The sequence below is a fragment of the Strix uralensis genome, chromosome 16, assembly GCF_047716275.1.
Source record: "Strix uralensis isolate ZFMK-TIS-50842 chromosome 16, bStrUra1, whole genome shotgun sequence".
NCBI classification, from domain to species: domain Eukaryota; kingdom Metazoa; phylum Chordata; class Aves; order Strigiformes; family Strigidae; genus Strix; species Strix uralensis.
The window spans coordinates 4,742,660-4,769,533 of record NC_133987.1 but is presented as its reverse complement, the minus strand read 5'-3'; the positions used below and the strand labels follow the sequence as shown (position 1 = coordinate 4,769,533).

Genomic DNA, 26,874 nt, shown 5'->3' with positions numbered 1-26,874 from the left:
GCTGTCACGCGTGGGATAATCCAGCTGTAATTCTGCTGATGGAGCAGGTTGCAAGGTTGCCCTCAGGCCCTGCCTGGCAGCCAAACACCCTCTGGGCACGAGCACCTCTCCACCGCCCAACCCCAGGCTGCAGATTTTGCTGAACTCCCAGGTGGAAGGTCTGCTCGGCCCAGCCCCATTTCCTCCTGACCCTGCACTTCTCTGCACCATTTCAGACGCACAAACGTAGGGTACAAGATGCCCACCAGCCGCAATTCCACAATTCCCAGATCGGACTTCCAGCCCTTCTGCCCCATTCCTCTTCTTCCCACCACAGCCTTTAAGCAAAAAGGCCAAGTTCAGCAAGGGCTCAAGCTCTGCTTATTCCTCCCCTTTGTTCAGCAGCCTCACCCCTACCATCTCTCCGTACTCAGCCTGGACCAGTGTCTCTCCTGCTGTCTGCAGGACCCTCCCTCTGGCCCCAGATGTGACCCCAGGAACACAAGACCTGTCCCTCGGAAATCTTAACCCTTACCCTCCTCGCTTACCTGATGACATGAGCGACCAAGAAGCTCTGGATCTCGGGGCTGCTCACAAAAGCCAGCTCTCCGTTGCCATGCTCCTGGCAGTGCTGCTGGGCCTCCAGCCACTCGGCCTTCTCCACCACCAGCTGATAGCAGTGGTTATTGCCCAGGAAAACCAAGCCATCAGGGGGGCATAGGGGGTGAACTGCTGCATGAGGTAGAAGAAGACAAACTTGATGTCCTTTGTATGGACCCACACACCCCAACCCAATGGGGAGCGAGGCTCCAGGAATGTCCTGCCCTTCTTGAAGCTGATAAATCCCCTTCGCTGTTGAAGTGCACTCTGTGCAGTCGTCTTCTTGGCCCAGGATATTGCAAAGCACTGCCTGGGGCAAGGAGCGCCCAAAGGAGTCACCCCTTATTCCTCGTTAGAAAGGAATGGAAAGGGAAGTCCCAGGACCCAGTGCCACCCCTCCCTTGCCCAGCAGCCACCCAGCCAGCCCTGCTCACCTCTGCCCAGCTCTCCAGCCTCTGCGGTGATACCGTACACCACCGCGAGGCCAGTGCCACCTCTGTTGCGGATCCGTATGTCCAGACTCTCATTTGTCTTGACCAAGGAAGGACACTGCAGTTCTAACTGTTGGGGGGGAGCCACCACCTCAATTTCTGCCTGCACATATAAGACCTTGGTGCCCACGAAGATGGTGGCAGTGACGTTGTACTGCCCAGGTAAGGCATACATGTGGACAGCTGCATTTCCAGTGGTGTTGAGAACCTCTGTCTGGTCCCCAAATTCCCACAGTAAAGTGCTGACAGCAATGGGAATACTGACATTGAAGAGCACGGCCTGGTGTAGGCTGTACCGGGGCTGGAGTCCTGCGAAAGACACAGGCAGCTGTGCCTGGAAGGGAGAGGGGACAAGTGATGGGCCACCACAGGCCTGCCCGGACCAATGCTCAGTGCAAAATGGCAAACAGCCGGTGGAAGAGTTTGTTTCATGGGCAGTACCACACAAACACTGCCCCTGGGTGCTGAAACCTCCATATTCCTGGTCTTCGGCGTAACAGAGGGCACTGCAGGTCTCCTCAGTGAGGTTCCCAGGGTGAACAGAGGTGAAGAGGATGACAAATTCAGCCCCTTCTGTGTGGTTGCTTGTCAGACACGTTATGTATTGAGCTCCTGGGGGACAGAACAGAAGATCCTCTTACAAACTGACACTGGTGAAACCCTCCAAGAGACACCACCCCATCCCCCTGGGAATGGACTTCTCCTGGGCAGCTCCTACTCCAAGCATTTCCTTTTTGAGATTTGCCTGGGAAGTCTTTAATCCCTCAGCAACGATTTCCAAACTCTTGATGCTAATTAATGATGACAGAAATAACAAGCCAGTCACACAGATTTATGGAACAGCAACATTCAGTAAAGAAAACGGGTCTTTGGAGAGCCTGACGGTGTCATGGGACATGGAGCCACCGTCTGACCCTCAGAGGAGCCCAAACAACTAGCCATCAAGTAAGACCAAGACAAAAGGTTGTCCCTTGGCTGTACCTTGGCTTGGTCTGGTGCAGCACATTTCACTGCATCTGCCTGGGGCTTCCAGGAACAAGTCTATAACCAAACACACTTGGGCAGCACAGTCACCTTCCTCCTTGGGGAGAGCCCGGGGCTTCCCACCTACTCGCAGGCAAAATGTGGTGCTAGAAAAGAGGGCAGTGCCTCACACAGCCTGCACCCAGCGGGTGTGGAAGGACGCACATGTATGCATTCGTGGGAAGGATGCACAGGAACAACACACGCCTAGCTACACAGAGCACACACACACGTGCGCACGGACACGCAGGCACGTACGATGATGGCAGTCACAACAGCCTCATTCTCAGAGCAACAGGTCATTCCCTCGAGTTTACTTCCCCCTCACTGGCTTGCAAGGGGTGGGATGTTTCTCTGCCACAAAGACACAGGCAGGACCTCTGCCGCGTGCACAGCCGCAGCCCAGCTGGGACTGCCTGGCCTCCGCTCCAGCTCTGCCCACGCAACCCAGCCACGTTCGCTCCTCTGTTTCTGCTGGTTGCTACAACATCTCCCCCCAAACATCTCAACAGCTCCAGCCTCGTGTGATCTTCCCACATCGAATCCATCCAACTGTCCATCTTTCTCCACGGCGTTCCTGCAAATGCTGAGCCACTTTTCTTAAGAAAAATCCCACAAGGCAGACCACGGCATGGGAACTACTTTGCTTTTTAACACCAGCCTGGTCATACTTCTTCATTCCCTGTCTTGTCAGTAGCTGGCAGGCTGTCCCCAGCCTACTCCCATTACACTGAACTACACGAAAGACAGCCTCACATTATTGTTTCCACACTAACTTGAAGTAGTTCAGCAGGGGAACAACTAATTATCAAGGGGAGTAACAGTGCTGGTGTTATTCCCTTTGATAATTCCTGCAAGGTGCTGCAAGGCTGGGGAAAGAGAAGCAGCCACCACTTGGGTTTTGGCCCTGGGGAGCACTGAGGTGGCTTAGCTGGCTCCCACCAGCTCTGGTTCCCTCAGTCCCCATCACTGCATCCTCCCATCATGCATTAAAGGAGATGCCTGATGCCTGTCAGGGGGAGCACTCGCTCAGTGCTCCCCCTCCCTCTCTCTTACTTAGAGCTAGCTGAGCATCCTGGCAGGACTAGTTTTCTTATTTCTCTCCCTCCCACCTTCCAAGTAAACACTGCCCTGCACTTCTACTAGCCAAGGCAGGCAGAAAAATGCACCTGGAGCAGTCAACAGGCTGTAGATCAGGGCAGTGTTCACTCAACCCTCCCGACGTGGAGCCCTGTCACCTGCAAAGATTCAGCTTAGCATGTCTGCAGGTCCCCTCAACTCCAGTGAGATTTCACTGCTTAAAGTCAGACTGTTAAAAGCCTGGGGCTGGAGGTCATAGTGTGTTCTGACAGCTGCCTGAAGCTTGCTCTGTAATGAGTTTGCTGATCTCAGCCCTGGTGTGACTGACTCAATCCTCAAGGCATCAGGGTAGTCATATGCTACCATCATTTGCTTAATTAGATTAGAACTGGTGACTTGAGGTATAAAGAGGTGTAGATGTGATCCCCAGCTGCCCTTGGGCCCATGGTTTCCACTGGTTTCATCATCTCCCCACCACAGCCCACAGCGTTTCCTTACCACAAGTAGCATTGACGAAGGAGACATCAAAGAGGGAAAGGTTTGCCACCTCAGGAGGGTGGGCGCATCTCGTATCTGATGCCTGAATAACTTTCACTTTTCTGTCTTCCACCCAACAGGGCAACCAGGAAAGTTTGCAGTCACAAACAAATGGATTCCAACTTAAGTTTCTGTAACAGGGAGATCAGACAAAAGTTAGGCATTAACTTGACATGTGCTAAGTGTTAATTACAGCAGCGTGCAGATCCCTCACTGTTTCCATCTGTGCCACTCCACTGAAATGCTTCAGCAAGAACTGCGAGGGGAGTTAATGAATAGGGAATCAAGCAATAATTAACATGATTTTTCTAGAGGCTAGAATTAGGCAAGTACTCCAAGTACTTTTTTAACTCTACAAATAATTGTAGCAATTAGAAGCAAATTACAGACACAATCTTATATTTAAAATAGTCTGCCATCTAACAGCCATTGGATGTAATGGCAGCCTCTCCAGCTAAGGGAGACTATTTACAGCTCCATTAAAAAATAGCTAAGAGAATAAAATTGATCTGTCAAAAAGAAATGCAAAGTCAATGATAATCTTTCCATGTGGCAGTTTAATGAAAAGATGGAAACTTTAATTGCAGCTAAGCTTGATCCAAATTACAGCCTTTGGCACTCAGCTGCGAACAGGACAGAGATGGAAAGCTGTTTGTTTAGCTGACGCCAGCTGGGCTGGGCTGCCGCAGGGGCTGAACCCAGGATTTTCAGACTGAAAGCACCACTTTGCCAGCCAGTCTTAGCAGGGACAGACTCACTTGGGCCTAGCCTGGAGCCTTTGTGTCTTTTCAGTGCCATTTGTAAGCAAAAATGCAGAGCTGAAAATGCCCTTTGTGTCCTGTTTTCAGGGAGAACGTGTGGCTGAGCTTTCTTCTTGCTTGCCAAGAGCGACTTCAAGGGGTTAATCCTTTGGCTCATTCAGATACAGAACTGCCATTCTGGGCTGTGACTTCATGCATCTCTCCTGGAAATGTGTGGCTTCCCCTCGCCTCCCTTCACATAACGGCACAGATTTTCATTACTTCAATTAAAAACCACTATAGGCCTAAGAACTTGAATCACTCAGGGAGAATATCTTCAAATGTCTTCCAGTGACTCAGACACCTCAGTCAGGGTCTCTGTGTTGCAGGTCAGTGCCCTTTTCGTTAGATCCCCCCGTCCCAAGGTGTGACCATACAAACAGGAACAGTAAGTGTGACCCAGAGCATGGCCAGAGACCAGAACCTCAGCAGAACTGGTGTGGGAGAGAAGCAGGGAAGCCACAAAGGTAGTGGCAGAGGTTGGAGGTATCCGGGAGACAGAAGGAAAGTCTAGGAAGAGGTTAGGCTTGAAGGGCACCAACAGGAGCCAGGAGCAGGACACAGCTTGAGGAAGAAACCGGAGAGAGTCCAAAGGCAGCTGCTTCGTCGGGTACGTACCCCAGATCTCCCCAAGACAGTGCTGCATCCCACCCCTCCAGGAAGGGAAGAGCTGATTCAAGGAAAGGTCTAAATAAAGAACTGGGAAACAAAGAGGATGAACTTACATTTCACTTAAATTAAATAAATTATCAAATATTCCATCTTCTAATGTAGAAATCTTGTTGTGGCTTATATCTCTGTAAAAGAGAGAAAATGAAAAGGAAAGTTCATCACGATGGTAACAACTTCCTGACCAACATACAGAATCAACTTGTCCCAAGTTCTGCTTGGGACAGAGCTACCCTCTGAGCACCTTCAGTCTCAAAAGTCACACAGATATGACAGGAAAATATCCAGTCAGGCACCATGTTACAGAATCACACAGAGTGGGCTTCCCAGCACCACCTCCAGACTGCTGCTGTGTATCTCCAAGGATTGAGACCCCACAACCACTCTAAGTAGCCTGCTGCCATGCTCAAGTCCAGTTCCAGTGCTCCCAGTCCTTCTGTGAGTCCTCCTTTTAGGAGAGTCTTGAGGTGTAAAGAAGACAGGCTGTCCAGGCTGCCAGCTACTCAGCTGGAACCACCAAAGCAGGTTTCGGTGCTGGCTGGATTGGTGCCTTTTTTTGATCTGACAATCCAATTTTTCTTTAAAAAACAGTTAATCTTCTCTATGAACCATCAGCGAGTAACAGTGGAATCTCATCTATCAGCAGCTGAACCAGTGAGTTTGCTAATGGTCAAAGCTCTCCCCGTCCTGGCTCACAGAGTCTGGGCAGTTCTAGTGAAACGGGGCAGCTCAAGCTGTGGGGAGTGGTGGGACGTGCCGGGGTCCTCAGAGGACCCTCCACTTCAGTACCCATTTCCCTCTGAGGATAAGTGGGGTTTGGACACTGCAGCTTTACCATCATTTTCCATGCACTAACACACATCTTGTGACAGATCTTATTCTCCTGCCTTGATCTCCTCTCCGTACAGCAGGTCAAATCCTGCCCTACTCCCTGAATGCCAATAAGTGAATCCCCGGACCGTGCAGCTAAAGGCCTTGAGAAGGAGTCCATGGACACATCCATCAGGGCTTGACAGACGAGGTCAAGCAAGAACAAGGCTGACTTATGACACACAAGCAAGTGTTCTAGGTACCAGCTCAAGCGTGCACGGCGAGCTGAAGGACTGGAGGGCGCACTGTGTACTTACAGTTTTGCCAGAGAAGTCAGGCTTTCGAACATCTGAACATCTAAACCACTGATCTTGTTATTGGAAAGATCCCTAGAGAAAGAAAACACAATTTTCAGCTTTTGTTCAACTTCATTTTGTCATTCCTCCATTACCAGACCTTAGAAGAGCCTTTCTCCAACCTCCATCCAGGCTCCAGAGCGGAAGGTTTTGGTGTTTTACAGCGGAGCATTTCTCCCAGCCAAAGAAAACACCTTTCCCAGCTATAAAGCATTTGCCACTCAAAGCTTTGTATAATGTGTAGATACAGACCAGGAGTTTCATTACACACATACCATTCTGCAGCAGATCTAGAGTAATTACAGACATGACAAATGTATTACTAAATTTGATGTATCCTTTTACAAAAATATTCAAGGCTAATGTATGTTCAAAGAAGTAATTAAGAAATAATTTAGACTAAAGTAGCAATTAACTTAGAGAAAAATTTAGGAGGAACTTCCAAGTTCATTTCTAGTGCCAAAGAACTGATCATTAATTGCACAGTTGATGCGTTCAACTTTTACATTTTAAAGATCATTTTGTCTCTCTTTGGAAAAGCTTAAAAGGAAAGAAGAAGTAACAATATTTTCTGTTTAAAATCAGGTTAGATTGTCCTTATAAAAGGAACACTGTTTTAGAAAATCTCTAATTGCTCCCTGTAACACCAATAGCCTTCAACTCATCCAAAGCAAAATTGTTTCTGTCCTCCAGTCCAGCTCTCTCTTTTCACCCCACGTCCTCTTTTTCAATTTTAAAATGTCACTCAGCTAAGAAGTGAAAGTTTCGCTGATCCGTCTCCACTTGTTCCCAATAAACTTCACTCTTTGGTTTCAGATGAATCTCCTTTGGCCAAAACCTTCTTTTAGCATCAAAATACTTATTCTGAGCCCATGCAATGGTTTTATCCTTCAAGGATTTCTGGCAGAGCCCCAGGGCGGCAGACAGGGCTGGATTCACTGCAGCCACACCATCCCGTGTCAACAGAGACGTTCTCCTGCCCACCTCCTTTCTCACCTTTTTTCTATAAGCATCTCCTGTAATTTCTCCTTGCTGTCTCACCTCTTCTTTTTATCCCCTAATCAATTCATTCTTGGTTTGATCTGACATTTAAACTTAATTTATTCAAATGAAAAGAATTCTGCCAAACTGGCAGGAAAATTACGTATGATTCCAGGAAACTCTGGGGATAAGTAACAGGGATGGATGTCTCTTTAAAAGGTTTATTTTCCCTGATTTTGCTGTCTGGGAGTTCTTTGCCAAGCCAAGAGGGGATTCAGAAGAGTTCACCAGCAACACCAATAAAGAAGTCCAAGAAATGTGCAAAACAAAAGCTCAACCAATACATTCAAAAAAAGGATGCTACCAAAAATATCCAAGCAAGTCAGTGCCCTTTTGTCTCGGGGTAGCTCAGACAACAGTTCAAGAATATAGAGCATCCTTTTCTGCAGTGACACAGACCACACGGGAGTCACATTCTGCACAGGGGACACGAAAGTCACCGTCAAAACTGTTTCCAGCTCCCACTTACAAGACAATCCCACAAGACAGCTTGGACTGGAATCCCAACGGCTCCCAGCCAGGTCAGATCCTTCCTCAGGGAGGCTCCTGCTCCACTTTTCCTTCAGCATTTTCTGTAAAGGCATTTTCCTCTGCCTCTGCACCTTCCTGCATTACTTGGCCAGCTCTGGAAAGGATCAGACCACCAACCAGCTACTGTACAGGGAGACCAGTACAAGTCTTTCTCTTCTCCTTTGAAATACCTGAAAATAACCTATTTAGTTTTTAGGCAGCACCTCAAGCCCAGGACGGAAGGGAATGATGTTTCAGCTTCAATGCCTCTTTGCTCCTTGCCCAGACAACAGAGACCTCCAAAACAAACCAGTCTGCTGCTACAAAATCCGGGCTTTGCCGTTTCAAAAAGCCTCTTCAAAAGGGTTGCTTGGCTGCAGGGAGAGAGTGTACAGGGCAGGGTGAACCTCTCACCATCACGGATGGCACAATCAGGCAAGGGGGCACCTGAGCCAGGCAGGGTACTGGGACACCCAGCCCCAAGCCCAGCCGCCTCCTCTGCAGCTCTCTGCAGCTTGCTCTCCGTCTCTGCCATCTCGCCACTGCCCAAGTAGGCAGCAAAGGACTTCAGCAGTGCGGGTCTGCTTGTCCCTGTCCCGCTGCCGCAGTGCCAGGCATGGAGGAGCTGGTTGGTCCTGAGTCTCCCCCAGGCCTTTACAAACATCCCTTATCATTATTTCCATTTCATCTCAGAGAAAGCTTTTAAACTTCAGATAAGCACAGGCCAAGACCCCAAATCCTCGGTTCCCAGGGGTCAGTCAGCTTCATCCTCACCCAAGAGCAGGACCAGGGATGACTGTGACCTCCAGGAAGATGCTCAGGGGCAGAGCTGCTCCCACCAGCCTCAGCAAACAGGTAAAATGCAAATCCAGGCAGTAACTCCCCACTCCGTGCTGCTTTTCCACAGCATGTTGGACTGACACTAGATGTCACTGCCTGCTGAGCCGCACGCTCCGCTCAGCTCCTGGAGGGACCCAGCAGGGACTCAAGGGGTGCAGGACCCTGGTGCTGTGGCTGCAGCCAGCAGATTTTGTTCAGGAAGGGCCAGGAAGAACTTTCCCCCATAAGCTACTGACAACCCCTCACCCCTCCGATTTGCTCAAGGGACTGGGCTGCTTTGTACAGCCAGGACAGCTCATGAGGGTGTCAGGCCACTCGATGCGTGTCCTGGGGTATCAGCACTGTCGTGCCCCAGTGAACCTCCACGGTGTCATGGTGGAAGGGCTGGACAGGGCTCCTGCACCTTTTTCCTCTTCTCCTGACAGTACAACGTGGCTGTCACTCTGCACACACCATCACCAAGCAGATGCTTCAGGTATTATCATCTGAGCTCGCCCATCTACCCGGCACCCACTACTGTCACCCAAAGCCAATGTGGCCCTGTGGCCCAGCACAGAGAGAAGCTCCACCAGTGAGTTTCAAAGGAGAAAGCTGGGGCTGTTCCCAAGCGAGGCTGCTTCAGAGGCTGTGAGATGCTCCGAACCCTTGGAGGCTGTAATTAACTCAAGCACTTTGCCACTTAACTACAACTCACATGTTCTCCAAGGGATCCTAAGACCTTGGCTCCCACCCTCTTGTCTTCCACAGCCTGAGCTCCCGTCCAGCACCCGCAGATGCTGCTGAACTCCATCCAGACCAGGCACTAGATGGCAACCCACCGGTACCCACAAACCCGAGCCCAATTCCCTCGCTATTTTCTACTCTTGCTTCATGATCTGATGAGGAACTGGTATAAAACCTCACAGCTTTCAACCTCCCCAGACCTCCCTGGTGCAGAGCCTGCAAGAGAAGCAGAACTCCCGTTGACAGGACAGCTTGGAGGAGCGAGAAACAGTGGAGGATGCCAGCGCCTGGCACCTCCAGCCGCGAGTCAGTGAGCTGGGCTCCCAGCTGCCTGCTTGCCTTCTCCCACTGGTCCCTCTCCAACTTGTATGGAAAATCATATTATGCCTTCCTGGCATGGGAAAGATGGCTGTGAACCAAGCTAGGTTGCAGAAAAAAAGAAAATAAATCAGGAAATACTGAGCAATAAAACCCAACGCAAAGGCTGTGGGACAGAGCTCAGCCTCTCGGTGCCACAAACTGCCACGACTGTATTTTCCCAGCCCACTGCCAGGCTGGAGGAAATTCGGAGCAGGTTCAAAGCAGAGCTGAAGCCAGCAGAAAACAAGGCTCTCCATTGAAATGCACTGTGCACACAGACTGCCGCCCTCTCCAGGAGAAGAAAGAAAAACTTAACGTTTATTTGCGCCACGAGGGATATCGAGAACACGCTGTGCTGCCTGAAAGAGGGCAGCTATGGGCAAGTCACAACTTTGCGATTCCGCCTCAGTTTCCACACCTGTAAAATGGAGCAGTGCCATGCCAGAGGCTGGGAGGGCCGGCCCACTCCTCTGCAGAACTTTGTGGGATGCAGGGCACCAAAACCCATCAACAACTATGGTATAGAACAAGAACTGTGTAAAAGATCTCCCTTGCAGCTCTCTACATACCCCAGCAAACATAGGGATATTTAACTTACATGCCTTGCAAAGAAAGATTTCAAAAAACTTCCTCTAGAAGTGGAGTTGGTCGTGTGGGGAAGGTGAAGCTTCAGATAAAGGAACGAGGGTGTCAACCTGAGCCTTGGGAGCCTTCAGCTCCATCCCAGCTCTGCTACCAACTCCTTGTGTGATGCTGGGTGCAGGGAACCTCTCCAGAGCTGCATGTACCGCAGGGATAACAGCAGCTCACCTCCCCGAGAGAGCGTGAGGACGGACCAGTCCCAAATGCCACCAGCAAGATCTCCTGTAGATGGGGCCGGGTAGCTTCTGGGGGTAAAAAGCACCTCACAGAGCTGCTGCTGGAAGCAAACAGCAGGGCTTGGTGCCGCCCGCTTTGTCCCTTCGTGACGCTCAGACAGGCTCCACAGCCCCTCAGCTGTGAGCCCGGGGCAGCCAGGGGCTTTATTTCTGCAGCGCTGTGGTGGACAGGCTTTTTTTGGTACACTGCTGGTTTTTTCTTAATTCCACAGAACATATAATGTTGAGCAGAGTATAGCACGCCTCTGCCTGCCAAGCCTGATGTCATGCTCTCATTATGTCATTTGTGGGCCCGCTCTGCCTTCATTTCACAAAAAAGGGAGGGAAGGGAAGGGGGGGCAGCGCTGGCTTGTGCCTTCCCCAGCCCTTTTGGTGCGTGGAGCCCAGCCAGAACAGTAATGGGAAAAGCATCCACAGACGGAGAGCAGCGTCTGTGCGGAGAGGAGCCTGTGTGCAGGCTGGGGGAGAGTTGCAGCGGTTCAGTAGAAAAGAAGCTCCAGGTCTGTGAGCCACGATAAAAGTTAAGATTTTTGTGGGTCAGCGAAGCTCCAGAGGTACTAGAGAAAGGCAGCAGCTTGGGTACAGTCATATTTCCATCCAGATTCTGCACAGGAGCCTCTACAGTGGCCACTAAGGGGCCTGCAACAGCGCAGGAGGGATAAAGCAGCTGCCAGGTGCAGCCTGTAGGCAAGGGAGAAGCTTTTCTATCTCCCAGCCCATCTTCCTGAGCCGGGCTGGCCCAACAGAACACCCAGGGTGAGTACATGGAGCATCTGCAACAGAGAGACCCTGACCTTTCGGGAAAAGCACTTTCTCCCTGTGGATCAGCCAGGCTGGGCTCTCCCCACTAGCCTTCCTCAACCAGTCAGTCTTCCCTGATCCAGGACAGACCCCACCGAAATGGAGTTTGCCTGATGTTTGTGTGACCCAAGTGAGTCCTGGAGCCAGGGCTGGGCCCCATTTTGGCCCAGACACTGTGTTTTAAAAGCAGGAGTGGTTGCAGGGATGTCAGAATAGCTCTGCCCCTGGGATCAAGGGTCCATCCTGCCCCAGCTCCCAACCCCAGCAGCAGTCAGTACCAGGTGTTCAGGGAAATGCATGAGCAATCCTTCCCCAACACACCTCCTGGCTCCTGGCAGCCAGCAACAGAGGATGTCCAGAGCCAGAGACCACACTGGACTGTTGTATTTAACAGCCACCAGCAGACCAATCTTCCATGATGCCGTCTTCCCCTTCCTAAGCCTGCCTGGGCTCCACAAGAACCTACAGCAACAAGCTCCATAACTCACATGCTTTAAAAAAAGAAGTACTTTCTTTGGTTTGTTGAAATCTGCTAGAGGCATCACTTCATTGGATACTGCCCAGTTTTCTGCACAGTGAACACTGAATAATTGTTCATATTTATGTTCTCTGCCCCGCTCCTGACTCCAGAGCCTTTCCCAGATTGCCTCAGTCCTCTGTCCCAAGCACATCGTCCAGTGGAAACAGTTCCCCCTTTCTGACCTCAGCTCCAAAACATCCACCAAATTTCACCTTCAGAATATGAAGGTGCTCAGCCCCTGGCAGGTCTCGTGGCTCAAGCCTTGCAGCAACCAGGGTGCAGAGGCAATGACCAAAGTGAGCAGCAAATCAAGGCACAGAAAACGCTCCCGTTTCTCCCCCCCTACCAAAAGCCAGCCTGAACCGTCCCACACCTTGCAATCAGAGAGGACAAGTGACAGAGGGACATGCGAGATGGCTTGGAAGACACAACGAAGCCCACAGCTTCCAGAGCCCTCTGCCAGCTGGACAGGGCAGCAAACTGCCCAAGAGATCACCAGCACAGCCCAAACGCCGTCTTACGTGTTACCACAGCAAACACTTTTCTAGTCTCCAGGAATAAAAAGCAGGAGGGTGCCCCATGCAGCAGTGCTGTGCTGATACTGCCTGACGTACATAATAGACTTTCCAGAAAAGAGGAGGAAAAACCCTATGTGTTGTTGCATGCTTGAGCCAGGAAAAATTATAGGTTTTTGCTGATCTGATTCCTTTTTCTCTTCTTCTTTTGGCTTGCACCTCTCCTAGGAAGCACAGTAGAAGTAACTTGTGTGCAGACAGGGAATAGAGATTCTTGCCACAGTGGCTACGGAAATCTGAAGAAAGAGAGATGTTTCTGTGTGCTGGGTGCGGGGAGCAACGCTGTCATCCTGCACTAGGTGCAGGGACACGCCGGCTGGCAGGAGGGGGGAACCACCTCAGCAGCTCCCCTGCACGCAGAGCTCTCAGCCTTCCAGCACAGGCAGGAGGGCAACAGCAGATGGAGATCTTCATCACCAGCTACTGGTTTCAAGCACATTGAAGCAGGGATTTGCTGAGGCAAAGGGGTTCCAGCTCCACCACACATCACCTCCGAGAGCTGCGGCCCAAGGCAACCAGCAGCCTTTCGCTGGTGGGTTTCAGCCATTTCTTTCCCAGAGCCACGTAGCAGAGGGTCACATCCCACCCCAGAGGAGGCTGCATTTCATCCCTGTGCCCAGCGACTCCACCGCAGAGATCAGCTTCCAAAGAACAGCAAGGCTGTTAGGGAGCAAACGCAGGAGACGCAGGGCTGCCCAGGGAAAGGCTCAGCGGGAGACACCGGCAGCGGCTGAGCGCGAGTCCTGAGCAGAGAGCGGCACGCTGGCACTGGCAGACGGCGACGAGCACCCTCATCTCCCCGAGGCTGTCGCAGCACGATGACAATTTATTTGTTCATTTTGAATTTATGAGTTTCAAACGCTGGCCCAAGTCTTAGCTCTCTCTAAGGAATTTGCCTCAAAATACTTTTTCACAAATATTCATCTAAAAACTAAATGTTTTTCTTCCCACAGCAAAATCGTAATTGTTGATAACGAAAATCTAAGGCAAGGATACAAGCATTTTTGCAATGTTCTGTACACTTTGTGCTTTCCTGGGAGAACTGCAAAACACTCTCACATATGTCCTTGCAAGGCAGCTGTGCCCAGAGACAGTTGGGTTTGACACGAAGCAGACCCAGATGCAACTCCCAGCTCTGCTGCAGACTCACTGCAGGACCAGGAGCAGGTCGCCCCATCACCACGGGCTCCCCTCTGAGCAACGGGAGTGAAGCAAAGCTCCTTCCCCACCTCGCTTCCTTGCCTCATCCTGCCACATGCCTCCCCCAGCGCACCAGCACAATGTCACCCTCAATTTGTAGGAGTAAATCCTACTTGTCTTGCTGGGTTGGGACCACGTGTTCTTCAGGATCCCTCCAAGAGGCAGGTGGCTGCCTGCAGAATGGTGTAAAACCGCTCTCTTGGCTCTCACAGAGCAGATGAGCTCAAGGTTGAGGCTGGGCACTGGGTGTCTGCGTCCCTGCCCGTGGCTGAGGAGAAGTGCCTGCGAGAGCCATGTGCTTCAAGCAGCATGGGAAAGAGAAAGACTGAGCCCTGCACGAGACCAAGATGAGAGCTCGGGACACCCTAGGTGACACAGCAGTCCCTACCCAGCCACTGCCATGACCAGGGCATCCTCACCGCGGCCAGGGCATCCCAACCACAGCCACGGCATCCCCACCGTGGCCACGGCATCCCCACCGCGGCCACGGCATCCCAACCATGGCCAGAGCACCCCCATGGTGGCCAGGGCATCCCAACCACAGCCACAGCATCCCCATGGTGGTCATGGCATCCCCACCCTCCAGGTGGGAGCTGTCTGCAGCGCAGATGAGACTTAAAGAGCGGCTCCTCGGATCCCCGCAGCAGCAGCTTTCCACAGACTTTCCCAAATATGGTTATAAAGTCGGACCAGGGACGAAGCCACTCGAACAAAGGGGACGTGTTACCTCATGGAGCGACGTCATGTTCTGGCAGGGCCGGCTCATAGGCAATGGCATCATGCGCTCCATCCCTCTCCTCCCCAGCCAGGAGAGCTGGGTGGGGGCTTTTTCACACGAGAGGCTCCCAGGAACCGGAGGGCTGCTGTCTGCACAGGGACCCGCAGCACGGCTCATTTTACAAGTTATTCTTAGACTGCAACTGACTTCATCTCCTCATTCCCAACACCGAAACAATGGAGCCAAAGGCAAACAGGGGCACTGGGGAGTCACCAGGGGCCTCCTGTGCTTGCGGAGGTCAGCAAGAGCTTCTGCAAGGCGCTCCGGTGGGACGAGGAGCTGGCTACAGGGATGGCCACCATTATGAGAGAGGCTTTTCATGTCAGGTCCCACCTCCTGAGCCACCCGAGCGACCAGGAGCCAGCACTGACCAGAGCTGGCGCTGGACATGGTCCTCCCCTCCACTGCCAAGAGGTGACTTAATGTGGCATAAAACAAAGCCTGAAACATCAGGCATGACCCAGCCCTGCTTTGCCTCTGCACCACCACACTAAAAGATGAGAACAGGGAAGACCTTCAGCTTGGGAAAGCAGCAACCAAATATTTAAATAAAGTTAATGTCCATAATTAGTGCCGCATGTAAACAAGCTGTCTGCAGTTTCATCCAGCTAAATGTCAGCCCTGCAAATATACACTAGGTTCATGGAAAGTTTGCAAAGAAACCAAAGATGTGAGAAAACCAAGCATCTTCCCAGCGCACATGGCAGAGCTCAAGCAGACCATATTAGATGCCTGCAGCCCAAATCCAACCACTCTCCATGCAGATACCCACTTCTTCCCCAAAAAATCATCTATCCAGGGAGTGCCCACATCCCGTGGCACTCCATGCCAACACACAGCTCTGTCAATGCCCAGCGCTGGTCTCGTGAAAATCCACAGTGTTTCCAAGTCAGCATGTTTGGAGCCCAGTGGTATTTGGTTTTACCATGAACAGTGGGTCCTCCGTAAGCTGTAATTTAGGAACTACACAGCTGAGCTGCTAAGTGCTTAATCTTCCTCACAGAAAGCGAAGAGTTTTCAATAAATGTTTAGGTATTGTTGATACTAATTCACCACCAGAACAGGGGATGGAGAAGATAATCTTCGGGTCCTGTTCTTTTATTATTCTATTTGTTTTTATTTTAATGTGAGGCCTTTGCTTGGGCAGCTATCCTCTAGGGATATTATTTCTCTGTAAGAAATAATAAAAACACAAGGCTTCTTTTCCCCAGCACGATAAGTTCTGCAATAGACAACAAACGAGAGCCACAGACAAGGCTCACAGGATGCAGGAGGCTCTGGATGCTGTTGAAGCGATAGCAGCGATACGTCACTGAGCTGACATGGGAGCTGGAGCCAAGAGACGCAGAGAACTCCAGGAAAGTCTCCTCCAAAGCACACGTCCAGTTTGCAAACACTGACACAGTATGAAAAAATATTTGCATAGCCTGTTCCTTGGAAACCTTCTGGGGCATCTGTGTTTTGTATCCCAAAAGGAGCAGTGGAACAACTTGGGCATCAATACAGCACGAGAGCTGTGAACCACGGCCCACCCGGTCGTCTGAAATGCCATGAGGAGATCTGTAAAAAACTTAATGCCGCTTCCTGGTTGAACTCAGAGTGCAAGCCAGCTGAGAGAGAGTGAGGCTGATAAGGCAGTGTCAGATCAAAAGTAATTTCTTCAAACAGTTGGGAAACACTTCTCTCATTTCTCACACTGGGAGAACAGACAGTACATTGTCAGGCGCCGCACGGCACCAGCAGGACACAAACAAGAGGAAAACAAAGCCACGAGCACACGGCCTTTATGGGGGTTCATGAAGGACTGAGGATTTAGGAGTAACGTCACCTACCAGCCAAAGCCGACACGAAGAGGGCACCCTGGATCCAAACCAGCGTTAGAGCAGACGGCGAAAGGCTCACGGCCAAACGCCTCGAGGCGGCTGAGGGACAGCGTCACCGTGTCCCTTTGTCCAGGTGTGGACGCAGCCCGGGCTGAGCATGGTGTGCTCCCCGCTTTGGGCCCTCGGCTGTCAGAGCAGCACAAAGGTGAGCGGACCCGACAGAAAGATTTTGTGGCCATTTCCTCCTCAGTCATTTGGAGAATTTGAGCTCCAGCCCCCCAGGTCCTGCTCCAAAATCCCCCAGCCCGTACCTCCCGCGGGACATGGGGAGCAGAGGCGACTGAGTGCCACCAGCGTGGCTCCGCAGGCTCCGGCACAGACCCACCGGCACCCGCCTCGGTGCCAACACAGACCCAGCTTTCCACCCACCCCTGGTAACACTGGCCCCGTAGCCAGATCTCGACAGTCACTTCCCACGGGCGATAACGCTCCCTCAAATGTTTTCCCTTTTGTAGCTGACAGTATGAATTTGTTTGACCTTTAGCTAACAACAATCTCTAACAGACGAGCAAGTTTTCCAAGTTCCTGGGTGGTTACTTAAGAAAAACATTTTTGTGTGTATTTTAGCCCTGTCTGTCAATTGATTTTCATCTCCAGTATGTTTTACCAACAACATTTCTTTTCATTTAAGAGATTCCCTGTTCCAGGCTCACACCAACACCCTTCAGCTCAAAGCACGGGATGCTAACTAAAATTAGCTAAAACGGGGAAAAGGACAAGTAAAGACCAGGAAGGCTCAACCAGGTCCAGGCCTGGCAGTGTGTTGTTAGCGACAGAGAAGAGCTTTCAGCACTGTTTTGCAGCACAGTCTGTGCTGGAGAGATGCTGAGCCCCTTACTTATTTTCTTCTTCTCCAGAGAGAAAACTCTGGGATTTGGGGCAGTCACATTAGCACTTGATATGTTTAAAAATAGCACAAAGTAAATGGTGCTGCTCTGTGAAAACAATGATGCTGAGCACAACCACAGAGTTCACAGCCCACTGCCTGCGACAGAAAATCCACAAACCAGGGGAGCCTGGAGAAAAAAAAAAAAAAAAAAGTGCAGCATGTTCAGGACCCAAGACCTGGCCAAACCACGGCTGCAGCACAATCCGGTTTGTGTTTTCCTTGCAGTCCTGATGTTATGTCTGCTTTCCATGGTCTCCACAGTGAGGGACAGGCTCTCCAGATGTTCTGAAGCCCTGGGACCTACCCAATACATGAGCCAGTTTTGGGGAAGGGGGGAACAGGACACAAAGCTACTAACCCTTCCCTTTCGTCAGCCTGCTTCTTGCACTAACAAAGAGCAAGAAGAATGACTCACAGATTTTTATCGTTATCATTTACCCCAACGAATCGCATGCTGCAAGCCATCGGACCCCTCACAATCATTCCCTGCATCAAGCCTGAGCAAGCAGTTCCCCATCCTTCTAGAGAATATTCCCATCTTCACGTAAACTCCCAACAACAGGATGGCCACCACCAGCTTTGGCAAGCTGTTGCAGGGTTAGTCAGTCAGGCTTATTCCTGGTCTGAACTTGCCTAGCTTGAGTTCCCAGATGAAGGATTCCCTCTGCCTGTCCACTAAACTGAGGGTCCTTCTATTAAGTTTGCTGGTTTTAACCACAAATATTCCCCAGACTGCAGTCACCTACCACCTTTGCTGGAGCAGCAAACACCAGCAGGAGACAGTCCTTCAGACAGGCTTTTGGTTGGATTCTTTAGGGCACCACTACCTCCATGAAGTGAGGACCCCAGGAAATACAATCCCTCTGCTCCACAGCTCCCTGCTTACACACCTCTGGGTTGCACTAATCGTTTTGGTGGCTGTAACCTTCGTCGCACACTCAACCACCACACGTCCCCTGGCCAAGACCTTGCCTTCCAGGAGAAGGCTCCCATCCCAAACAGCAAGCCTGCCTTCCCTGGTCCCAGACGTACAACCTTGCACTCGGCAGCATCACTGCTCCTTTTTGTGACCAACTCTCCAACCAAAGCAGAGCTCCATTTCCTTCTCCGTGCTTTGGCACTCTCAGGACAGTATCACTGGTGGGCTTTGTTTTCCTCCAGTCTGTTGACAAATACACTGTGGAGGCAGTCAGCCTCTGAGACTTCACTGCAGCACAGCTCTTCACGATGACTCCAGTTTATTCTTACATTTTGAAGCCAGTATTTAATCCCTTTCATATATGTAGTGCTATTTTTTTCATTCCAATTTCTAACAAATATATATGACATTGAGTCAAATACCTTACAGAAGTCATATGTGTATTACATCAACGTCATCATCTTCATCTACTCCATCTGTAAACTTACTTAAAAGCTCATGAGATCTATTTTCCATAAGTGAACTTTCCATGATGATTGCCACTAATTACACTATCCCCTTTAACTTCTAGCTAATGTCCACGCATTGTTTCTCCTTGGGCTAGGAAATCAGGACACTGGGCTAATAAATGTTTGTACCATCCTATTTACTGTCTGATAACACTGGCATCATATTCATTTTGATCCAGTCCTTGGGAATTTCCCTAGTGCCCCAAAACCCACTAAAAGTGAACAATTAATAGCCCATAGGGCTCTTCAGCCAGATATTTTAAAATTCTTGGATGCAAAATATCTGAACTTGCTAGTTTAAGAAGGTCTAACATTAATAGCAGCTGTTTAACATCCTCTTCAGTTACTGCTGGAGTGGAAAGTGTTTCATCATCCTCATATGATACAAATACATCACCTGGCTTTTTTCCAAATAGAAAATAGAAATATTTACTGAACAGTCCTGCCTTTTCTGTATTTTCATTGATAATTTGACCATGTCCATCTATTAACAGACCAGTATAATTTAATTCCTTTAATTCCCAATATACTTGAAAAACTCTTTATTCTTCTCAACTTTGCTGGCCACAGACCTTTCCTTGCATGCTTTTGCTTATCAGGGTTTGACGGGCTTGAGCTCTCAGTCCATACTCATCACTAGCAACATTCCTCTTTCCCAGTACTGCATCCTGGATACTTATTTTCCACAACTGCCTTTCTTTCTCCTCCAGGCTCCACTTGGTTTTTATGCAGGGTATAAAGTAGTCCTGAATACTGATTAACACAGAGGTGCACGTCGGGATCAAGGCAGACTCCATCACCAAAACCTAAATGAGGCTCTCCCTAGAGATACTACAGGTCCCAAATGCTCTCCTAACGCTAGAGGCAGGGATTCAAGCAGCATGGCTGGACACAGATTAAAACAGTCCGGATATACTGTCTGGAGCTGCAGATACGGGAACGTGAGTCCCCATCCCCAAAATACTGTCTGTCCTGACCTGCAGACATGGGGACAGCTGTGCAGGAGGCACCAGGCTCAGAGCTGAGGGCAGCAGCCATTGTGGGGCAGAGCGGGGCGACTCCAGGAGCACTTACGGCAGGTCTGCTCCTGGCTCTCACCCCTGCGTGCACGACGGACAATGCCTTTATGGGGTCCTTGTTAAGGACCTGCCACCTCCAACAGCTTTGTTCTCCCATCCTGTGCAGTAAAGGTGATACCGAAAGAGAAAATTACACAACTGAAAAAAATGAGCGCTCTCCTCGATCCTCCTATAAAAACAGGATCAGCACCATAAGATGCTCCTCAGGGATGGTTACAGCCTTAACATGAAGTCCCAGTTGCTGGGGTTCCCATCTGCCGGTGGCTGTTCCATAAAACGCATATTTCAGTGTTCTCCTCACTCCATGCAAACTTTTTTTGTTCAGTTAAATCCCATCTCTCCATTTTCTAACTCTGGCGCATCTACAGCGACTCTTCTTTGTCCTTGGCGCACACACCCTTGGATACCTGCAGGATGTTATTTTGCACCCAGTAAGCCAAAGTTTTCATAGTTCTTCCAATCCATTTCCAGAAAAGAGTAATATGTGGCACTGTGTAAAAACCGACTGTGCTACCACCACACACAGCTCTCGCGGGCTGCAGAGCGGGACCTCTCTGCGACCGGTACATGTGGCCCTGCAGCCCAGCAGCAACCCAAACCAAAACCTTCTCCAGCTCCAGCAGAGACATTGGGCTTTTTACATCAACAGGGCTTTGAGCGACATGCCCGGCCCGGGTACAGCGCCACAGGGCTCTGTGTGTGTGTGTTTGTTTGTGATTTTGTGAATAGGGCTGCTTAGCACGTTGAGTCCTCCCCGTGGGGATGATGTGTTAGAGCGGATTGGCTTGCTATTCCCCGAAGGAAACATCTGCACATTCCAGACACATTTTGTAACGGGAGTGAAACCCATCCTTGAAGTGAAATTTTACAGCCTCCACAGCGCAAAATAACGATCGCTGGCAAGGACCAGTGGAAAAGTAATGTTTAAAATATTATTACAGGGAAGCGGCTGCCAGAGCCTCAAATTAATCATTTGAACGTGTCTCTGGAGCGGAGCGGTGCGTTATGTAACGCTCGTCCAGCTCCATCCCGGAGCGCGGCTCCTCTCCGGCCCGGTGTCCCGCTCCCCTCACCGAGAGCTGGGAGAGACCGAAGCACCCAACACCCGCTGCCCTGCCACACTGCCGCTGGCCCTGGGGACAAGCACACCCTTCTCGGAGGTCTCTTTCAAGAGATTTCAGGAAGGCCTGGGGTCCGCATTTCTTCCAGGCGCCCAATTTCTTCTTGTGTTAAAGAAAACCCCAGGAGACACAGGGACAAGGGGTGTTTCTCAGTCACCTATGAAAAGCAGCGCTTGCCACAGCCCTCTACAGCAAAATGAGCACCAGAGGAGCCAGAGGGAGCTTCCCACTGGGGCCTGCAAGAGGAGAAGATCTGCTGGTTCAACACTTTGGGTACCGGTCTTCAGTCAACCTGCTCTGCTCCGACAGCCACGGGGCAGGTGACAGGACAAGGACATGATCTGCGCAGCGCCCTTCCCCTCACCCCCCGCTGTGCAGTGACCTCTAACTCACAGGATCCAAATATGATAAAAATGCAACTGACATTCAAAAAAAAAAAGCTAAAACAAGCCTCTAAAGGAAAGCGGGAACACAAACAGCAGTGGATGCAGACACATCTACGGGGGAGGAAGAAACAAAACGTTTGGCAGCCTGCACCAGCAGCAGGAAGAGAAGTGAAATGAGTATGTAAGGGAAACAAGTCCTGCGCTACAGCAACCAGAGAAAAGCCTGCAGGTCCTCAGGAAGGGATATTCTCTCAGCAGTAACAAGGGCAAAGTTCTGTTATACATTAGGCTGAAGATACCACGAACATAGCCAGAAACTTTGCTGATGAGGACTTCTCCATCTCTCCTAGTAGCTGTGCTGGGGGATCCAGCCCTTCCAGGTGATGAGGGCTCAGCCCAGTCTGTGCCAAATTTCACTGCCTCCCCCATGTACACGGCACAAACAGGGGGGTGGTGTCACCGGAGCAGTGTTCGTTGGGAGCTGTGAAGGCAGAAGAAACATGGGAACGGATGACTTGTTTCAGGGAACGCCGATGGGAAAACGGGAGGTGGGGAGAGGTGTGTGAGAGCAGGAAAGTCAGAGCAGCACGAGCCGTGGGGCCAGCACTGGGACAATTCCAGGTGGCCCAGAGAAAGACTCAGATGCTACTGGGCTGCTGTGACCCGTGTGCTGGCAGGGGTCCCACTGGATGCCAAGCCCAGCAGAAGGGTTGTGGGTCTGCAGACGACAGCTCCTCAAGTCCTCATCTCCTCCCTGTTTCAGGCTGGGCGTGCAACATCAGGGCCAAAGTTTTAGGTTTGCAGCATCTCTTCTACTTCTGAGTGCTGGTGAAGTATCCACCAACAAACATCATCTGTGCTAGTTCCTAAAGCACATCTCTCCTTTCCTGGCTCATTTCCACGCTCCCTGGATCCCCAGGTGTTACAACATTCTGGTTTTGAAATTAGATAGACATATATACATACACAGACACACATCCAGACAAACAGATATTACATCCAGACAAACAGATATTTTGCCCCCAAATGGACTTTCTTCTTCAAATACATTTTATCAAATACAGAAACAATGTGGGACTGTTGTTTTAAATGCCTAAATATGTGTTTCATTAAAGGATCCAGCCAGCAGTTTTGCAGGAGTTGCTGTGTCTATCAGCTAAATAACACACTTTCAGAGAAACTGCCTAAATGTGTAGTCAACATTCTGGTCTCCTGGGCCGTAACAGAGATTCAGAATCAATCCTAGAGGTTTCCTCTATCTAAGAGGGGAAAAAAGCAAACCTGATTTAAACCAAATGGAGGTGTGCAGACCAACCAAAGGCAGAGGTGCTCTGGTGGCAGCTGGGCCTGCGCCTCAGGTGGTCTCTGTGCATCAAAGTTCCTTCTGAAGCTTGAGATAACAGTATTTCCACGGTTCCCAGGGAGAAAAGGCTTCCAACCTACTGTTTCATTGTAAACATCCCTCTAGCACGAGGGCACCATAAGTCAAAGTCAGGCCCATGAAGCCCTACTGGAACAGGAATGCTCAAGGAATTCATTAAACAGCAGCTTTGGTTGACGTTATGTGCCATAAATCACAGGGCATGGTAAAAACACAGAGCCAGTCTGCTCTGCAACTGGACAGACAGACAGACAGAGAAAAGGGAAATGGTTTACAAGATGCCAAAGGACGGGCCTTTCCTTAATCTCCGTGTTCCAGTGCTGATACTGATACAAACTCCCCCGTATTTTTCCAAATGTGGTTGTTTGGGTTGGAGGGCTCTGCTCTGAATGTTTTTGGAATATGTTCACTATAGATCCTTAAACATCTTCCTTCTGAAAACAAAAAACAATTAGAACCCAATATTAGACCTGCTGGTTCCAGTACAAAATGCATTTGCATGTTTCTGGCATTAATCATCTGTGTGGTTGGGTTGCTTCCTTTTAGCATTAGAAAGTCTTCTGTGATGCAGTCAGAATACTTCTGTTCCAAAAAATGCTGATGTTCAGAGGCCCCAAAGTAGGTACAAAGGGAAACGAGCAGCTTGCTTGGGCCTCCGCAGGGCCCCGAGCTCTGCAACAGAGCTGCCTCCTCTAGAAGACCTTGTGAACAGGCGTGGGAAAGAGTAACCCAGTTGTCCCCTGCACGAGATCTCCAGAAGAACGGCTCTTTGCTGTTGGAGTGAAGGAGCTGACAGTTCCTTGTGCTCCTCTAGCAAGAGGGGCCACGGGCACTGCAAGCTGCACGCATGGGATGGAAGCCACACAACACTGCTCCTCTCCCTGTCCTCCATCACCTAACTGATCCTGGTTTAGGTACAAGCACAGAGGCTTCAGCAGAAACAGCTGACCACACACTCCACAGGAATCATCCACCCTTCCCTCTTGGGAGTTTCCAGGAAAAGCATGAAGATGGAAATCTTTCTCTTGAGGCTCCTCCAGCACTCAGAAGCCATCAGAGGAGGTTTGCTCTGGTCACTAGTCACGTTTTGTGCTTCTTCCGTGGGCTGCCAGCATGGTGGAGGTCCTCATCAAGTCAGCTCGCGTATGAGGCCCAGGTGCAGGTGATGCATTTCTGATTCTGATTTCCATTTCTGGTTCTTTTCTGGACCCCTGTGCACAAGAGCCTGCTCAATGTCCTCCTCTGAACCCACCCTGGGTTTAGCACTCTGCATCATTATCAGCTAAACTCTGGGTTTTAGTCACAACTCCCTCATCAGAGGAGCCTTTCCCTGCTCAACCCATCAAAACAGCCAACAAATGTTCCTGCTGAGGAGGGCAAGGTACAAACCCACAAGAATGACAGGGAATTTTAGGACAAAAGTTGTCAGCAGCAATGAGACAAATTCAGCCCCGAAGCCACCAGAAGTACCCCCAGGGATCCACTTGTTTCCCCATGTTGTACATGAAGAGATGCCAACAGCTCCTCAGAGTGCAAAGGGTACAACTGACACATTAGCAGTGATACAGCAGGAACAACACAAGCCTGATGTTGCAAAAAGGAAGGGTTTGGATCTCATGGGTTAAACAGGACTTGCACATCTAACTCTCTACCCGCTGCTTGGAAAATTTAAACTCCAGATAGGAGAGAGCCAAAACTTGAACATGATCTGCCTGGGACGAATAACCATCCACACTTCTGCCAAATATTAATGGCTGATAAATCCACTATGCAACATATCTGGAGGTATGGGGTGGAGACCAAAGGACAGATCCCTGGAAAGAGCTCTGGAAGAATGCTTCAGTCAAGTCATCAGCTTGTCCTGGAAAGATGCAGCTGACCTCAAGATAACCTGCTTTTACACCGCTCCCCTCAGCTCAACTCTCCCCCTTGACACAGACTGACCTCCACCTGTCCAGAGCAATGAAAACAATTTAACTCTGACCTCTGGCTCAAAGACCCTCCTGGGCTTGCCTCTGCTGGCTGTAACACAGCTTCTGTGCTGCTTTACTGCAGCCCACCAGACCTTCAGCAACTGTGGACTCTTCCTCCTACCTGCTGCCTGGAAGGACTCGTGCTGCAGCCCAAGCGGACAAGCTGCGTTAAAGCCACCACCAGCTGAGAAAGCAGAAGCACAGGTCCTTTGGGAGAACTTCCGCTCTTCCTTGGGGAAAGACACTGAAGGCCCTGATCCTTCACAACTTCCACGGCTTGGTGCCAGGCATCATCCCCTGTCCTGGCACACATATTATCCATACGTGTATATAAGTCACACATGCTCCCAGGGCAAGAACACATTATCTCGAGAGCATCTGTTTCAACTCAGCTTGGGGAAAAATAGGAGGAAATGGCAGCAGCCATTCCACAGCCTGCAGAAATGAGGCTCGGAGGTGCCAGGCTGCTTCCTGGTGGAACCAGAACGGGCACAGAGCTGGTGCGACAGGCTGGCTGCACCCACAGCCTCCTCACACGGAGGTGCCTGTTGCTGCAGACGCCTTTCCCTGATCAGTTTTGGAAAAGGGATGTCTCTCCCTCAAATTAAACACATAACACACACACAGTTGGTCTGATTTTGTTGCGAGGGAATCACAGAAAGGATAATTTCATTCACATCAGAATACAGGTCATGTCAGTGATCTGTTAAAGGGAGGATCACTACAGTGTCTGTTCCTTTCTCTCACAGGACCAACGCCTATAATCCTTTTTTTAAAACACCGTTAAGTGGAATAAACTGCCTAGGGAAAAAAAAAAAAGGCCTCGCAACTCTGCTAATCTTCCTAATGATTTAATACCTGCAAATACTACTGGGAGATATTCCTTTCCAGATCGCATTAAAAGCTGTCGTATTAAACATCTCACCACACTTCAGCATCCTACTGTGGATTTTTTTTTTTTTTCAACAAAGCCAATTTCTCTGGAGACCAAGTAGGGATTTTTGCTCCCATAGCCCCCCCAGTTTTAAAAGATCTTCTAAATGCCTGCTTGGGGGATTTCAATAAGTCCTGGCACAGATCCTCCAAATAGTAGCAAAGCTAAACAGGGTATGGCTGTTATTGCAGAGATCACTCACTGCCAGCACAAATACACAGACTGGACCATTCAACCTTTTACAGCGGGAAAGTCACGGACAGTTGATGATTCACAATCAGCATTTATTCTTCCACTACAGCCACCCTTTTTCTTTAATTATTCTTTCTATCTGGCAAGCATGCCTTCCCTGCAGTTTTTGCGATGCTTTTTCCCCCTTGATTTCTTAATCATATCAGCAAGAACAGGCAGGGGACACCCCAGAGCCCACACTTTGAGGCATCTGCTCAGGATGCCATGTGCTGCAGCCCTGGTGAGAAGTCCCAAGCGAAGACCACTGTGGTTCAGCTAGCCAGGGTTAAGCACTTCCCTGCGTACAAGACCAGAACAAGACCTGCAAAACACTCCTGTCCCCCCCTCAAGACCTCAGAATAAGGCTGAAGTGGTTTCATGGGCCATATTTGTGCTGGCTCTGTGCCCAGGGGTGAACCTCACCACCAGCAGCCTATACAACGTATTTTTCTTCTCATACGCAAAGCCAAGAGACATTTCTTTCCCAGGTCAGTATGCACAGGCACGTCAAACCATAAAATCTATTAAATTACTGCCTCCTCCCCATGCAAGCATGCGCTGGGACTGACACAGTGGCTCAGGGGCTCAGCGCCCCGGGGTGCTCCCACCAAAGCAACCCAGCGCAGAGCCGAGGTGCAGGCAGACGAGGGCCTGCCCCGGCACAGCCTGCCCGGTCTCTCCTCCACTCCAGTTTCAAATGGCTGCAGCAAAAGAGCTTTTCCCCAGGAGCTGATTCTACCTCTCAGAAATCTTTTCTTGATTAATCAGCTTCAATCTTTCGCAATTCAGGTTTTCTCCGAAGTTCCCAGACACTGACAATTCACCTTAACGACAGGCATTTACTGCGGTCTAGCACCCACAGCCATGGCACATCACACAGTTGTCAAAGCACACACCAAGAGAGGAGAAACAACCATCAGAGACCCAGCAGGGCATATGTCACTGGAGCAGAGACAGACATCTTAAGAAAAAAAAGTCACACCCCTTCCACTTCATAG

The 26,874-nt window shown here is 50.2% G+C and overlaps 1 protein-coding gene across 1 annotated transcript in view; it reads right to left on the bottom strand.

Moving 5' to 3' along the window:
- The window catches only part of PKD1 (polycystin 1, transient receptor potential channel interacting), a 98,966-nt gene that overhangs the window by 51,966 nt on the left and 20,126 nt on the right, over nt 1-26,874 (bottom strand). The window contains exons 2-6 of the mRNA XM_074885572.1: nt 6,307-6,378; nt 5,236-5,307; nt 3,672-3,841; nt 1,014-1,682; nt 528-711 (exon numbers count right to left, since the gene is read on the bottom strand). Coding sequence (XP_074741673.1) covers nt 528-711; nt 1,014-1,682; nt 3,672-3,841; nt 5,236-5,307; nt 6,307-6,378 — 1,167 coding nt within the window. The remainder of the gene's footprint in view (nt 1-527; nt 712-1,013; nt 1,683-3,671; nt 3,842-5,235; nt 5,308-6,306; nt 6,379-26,874) is intronic.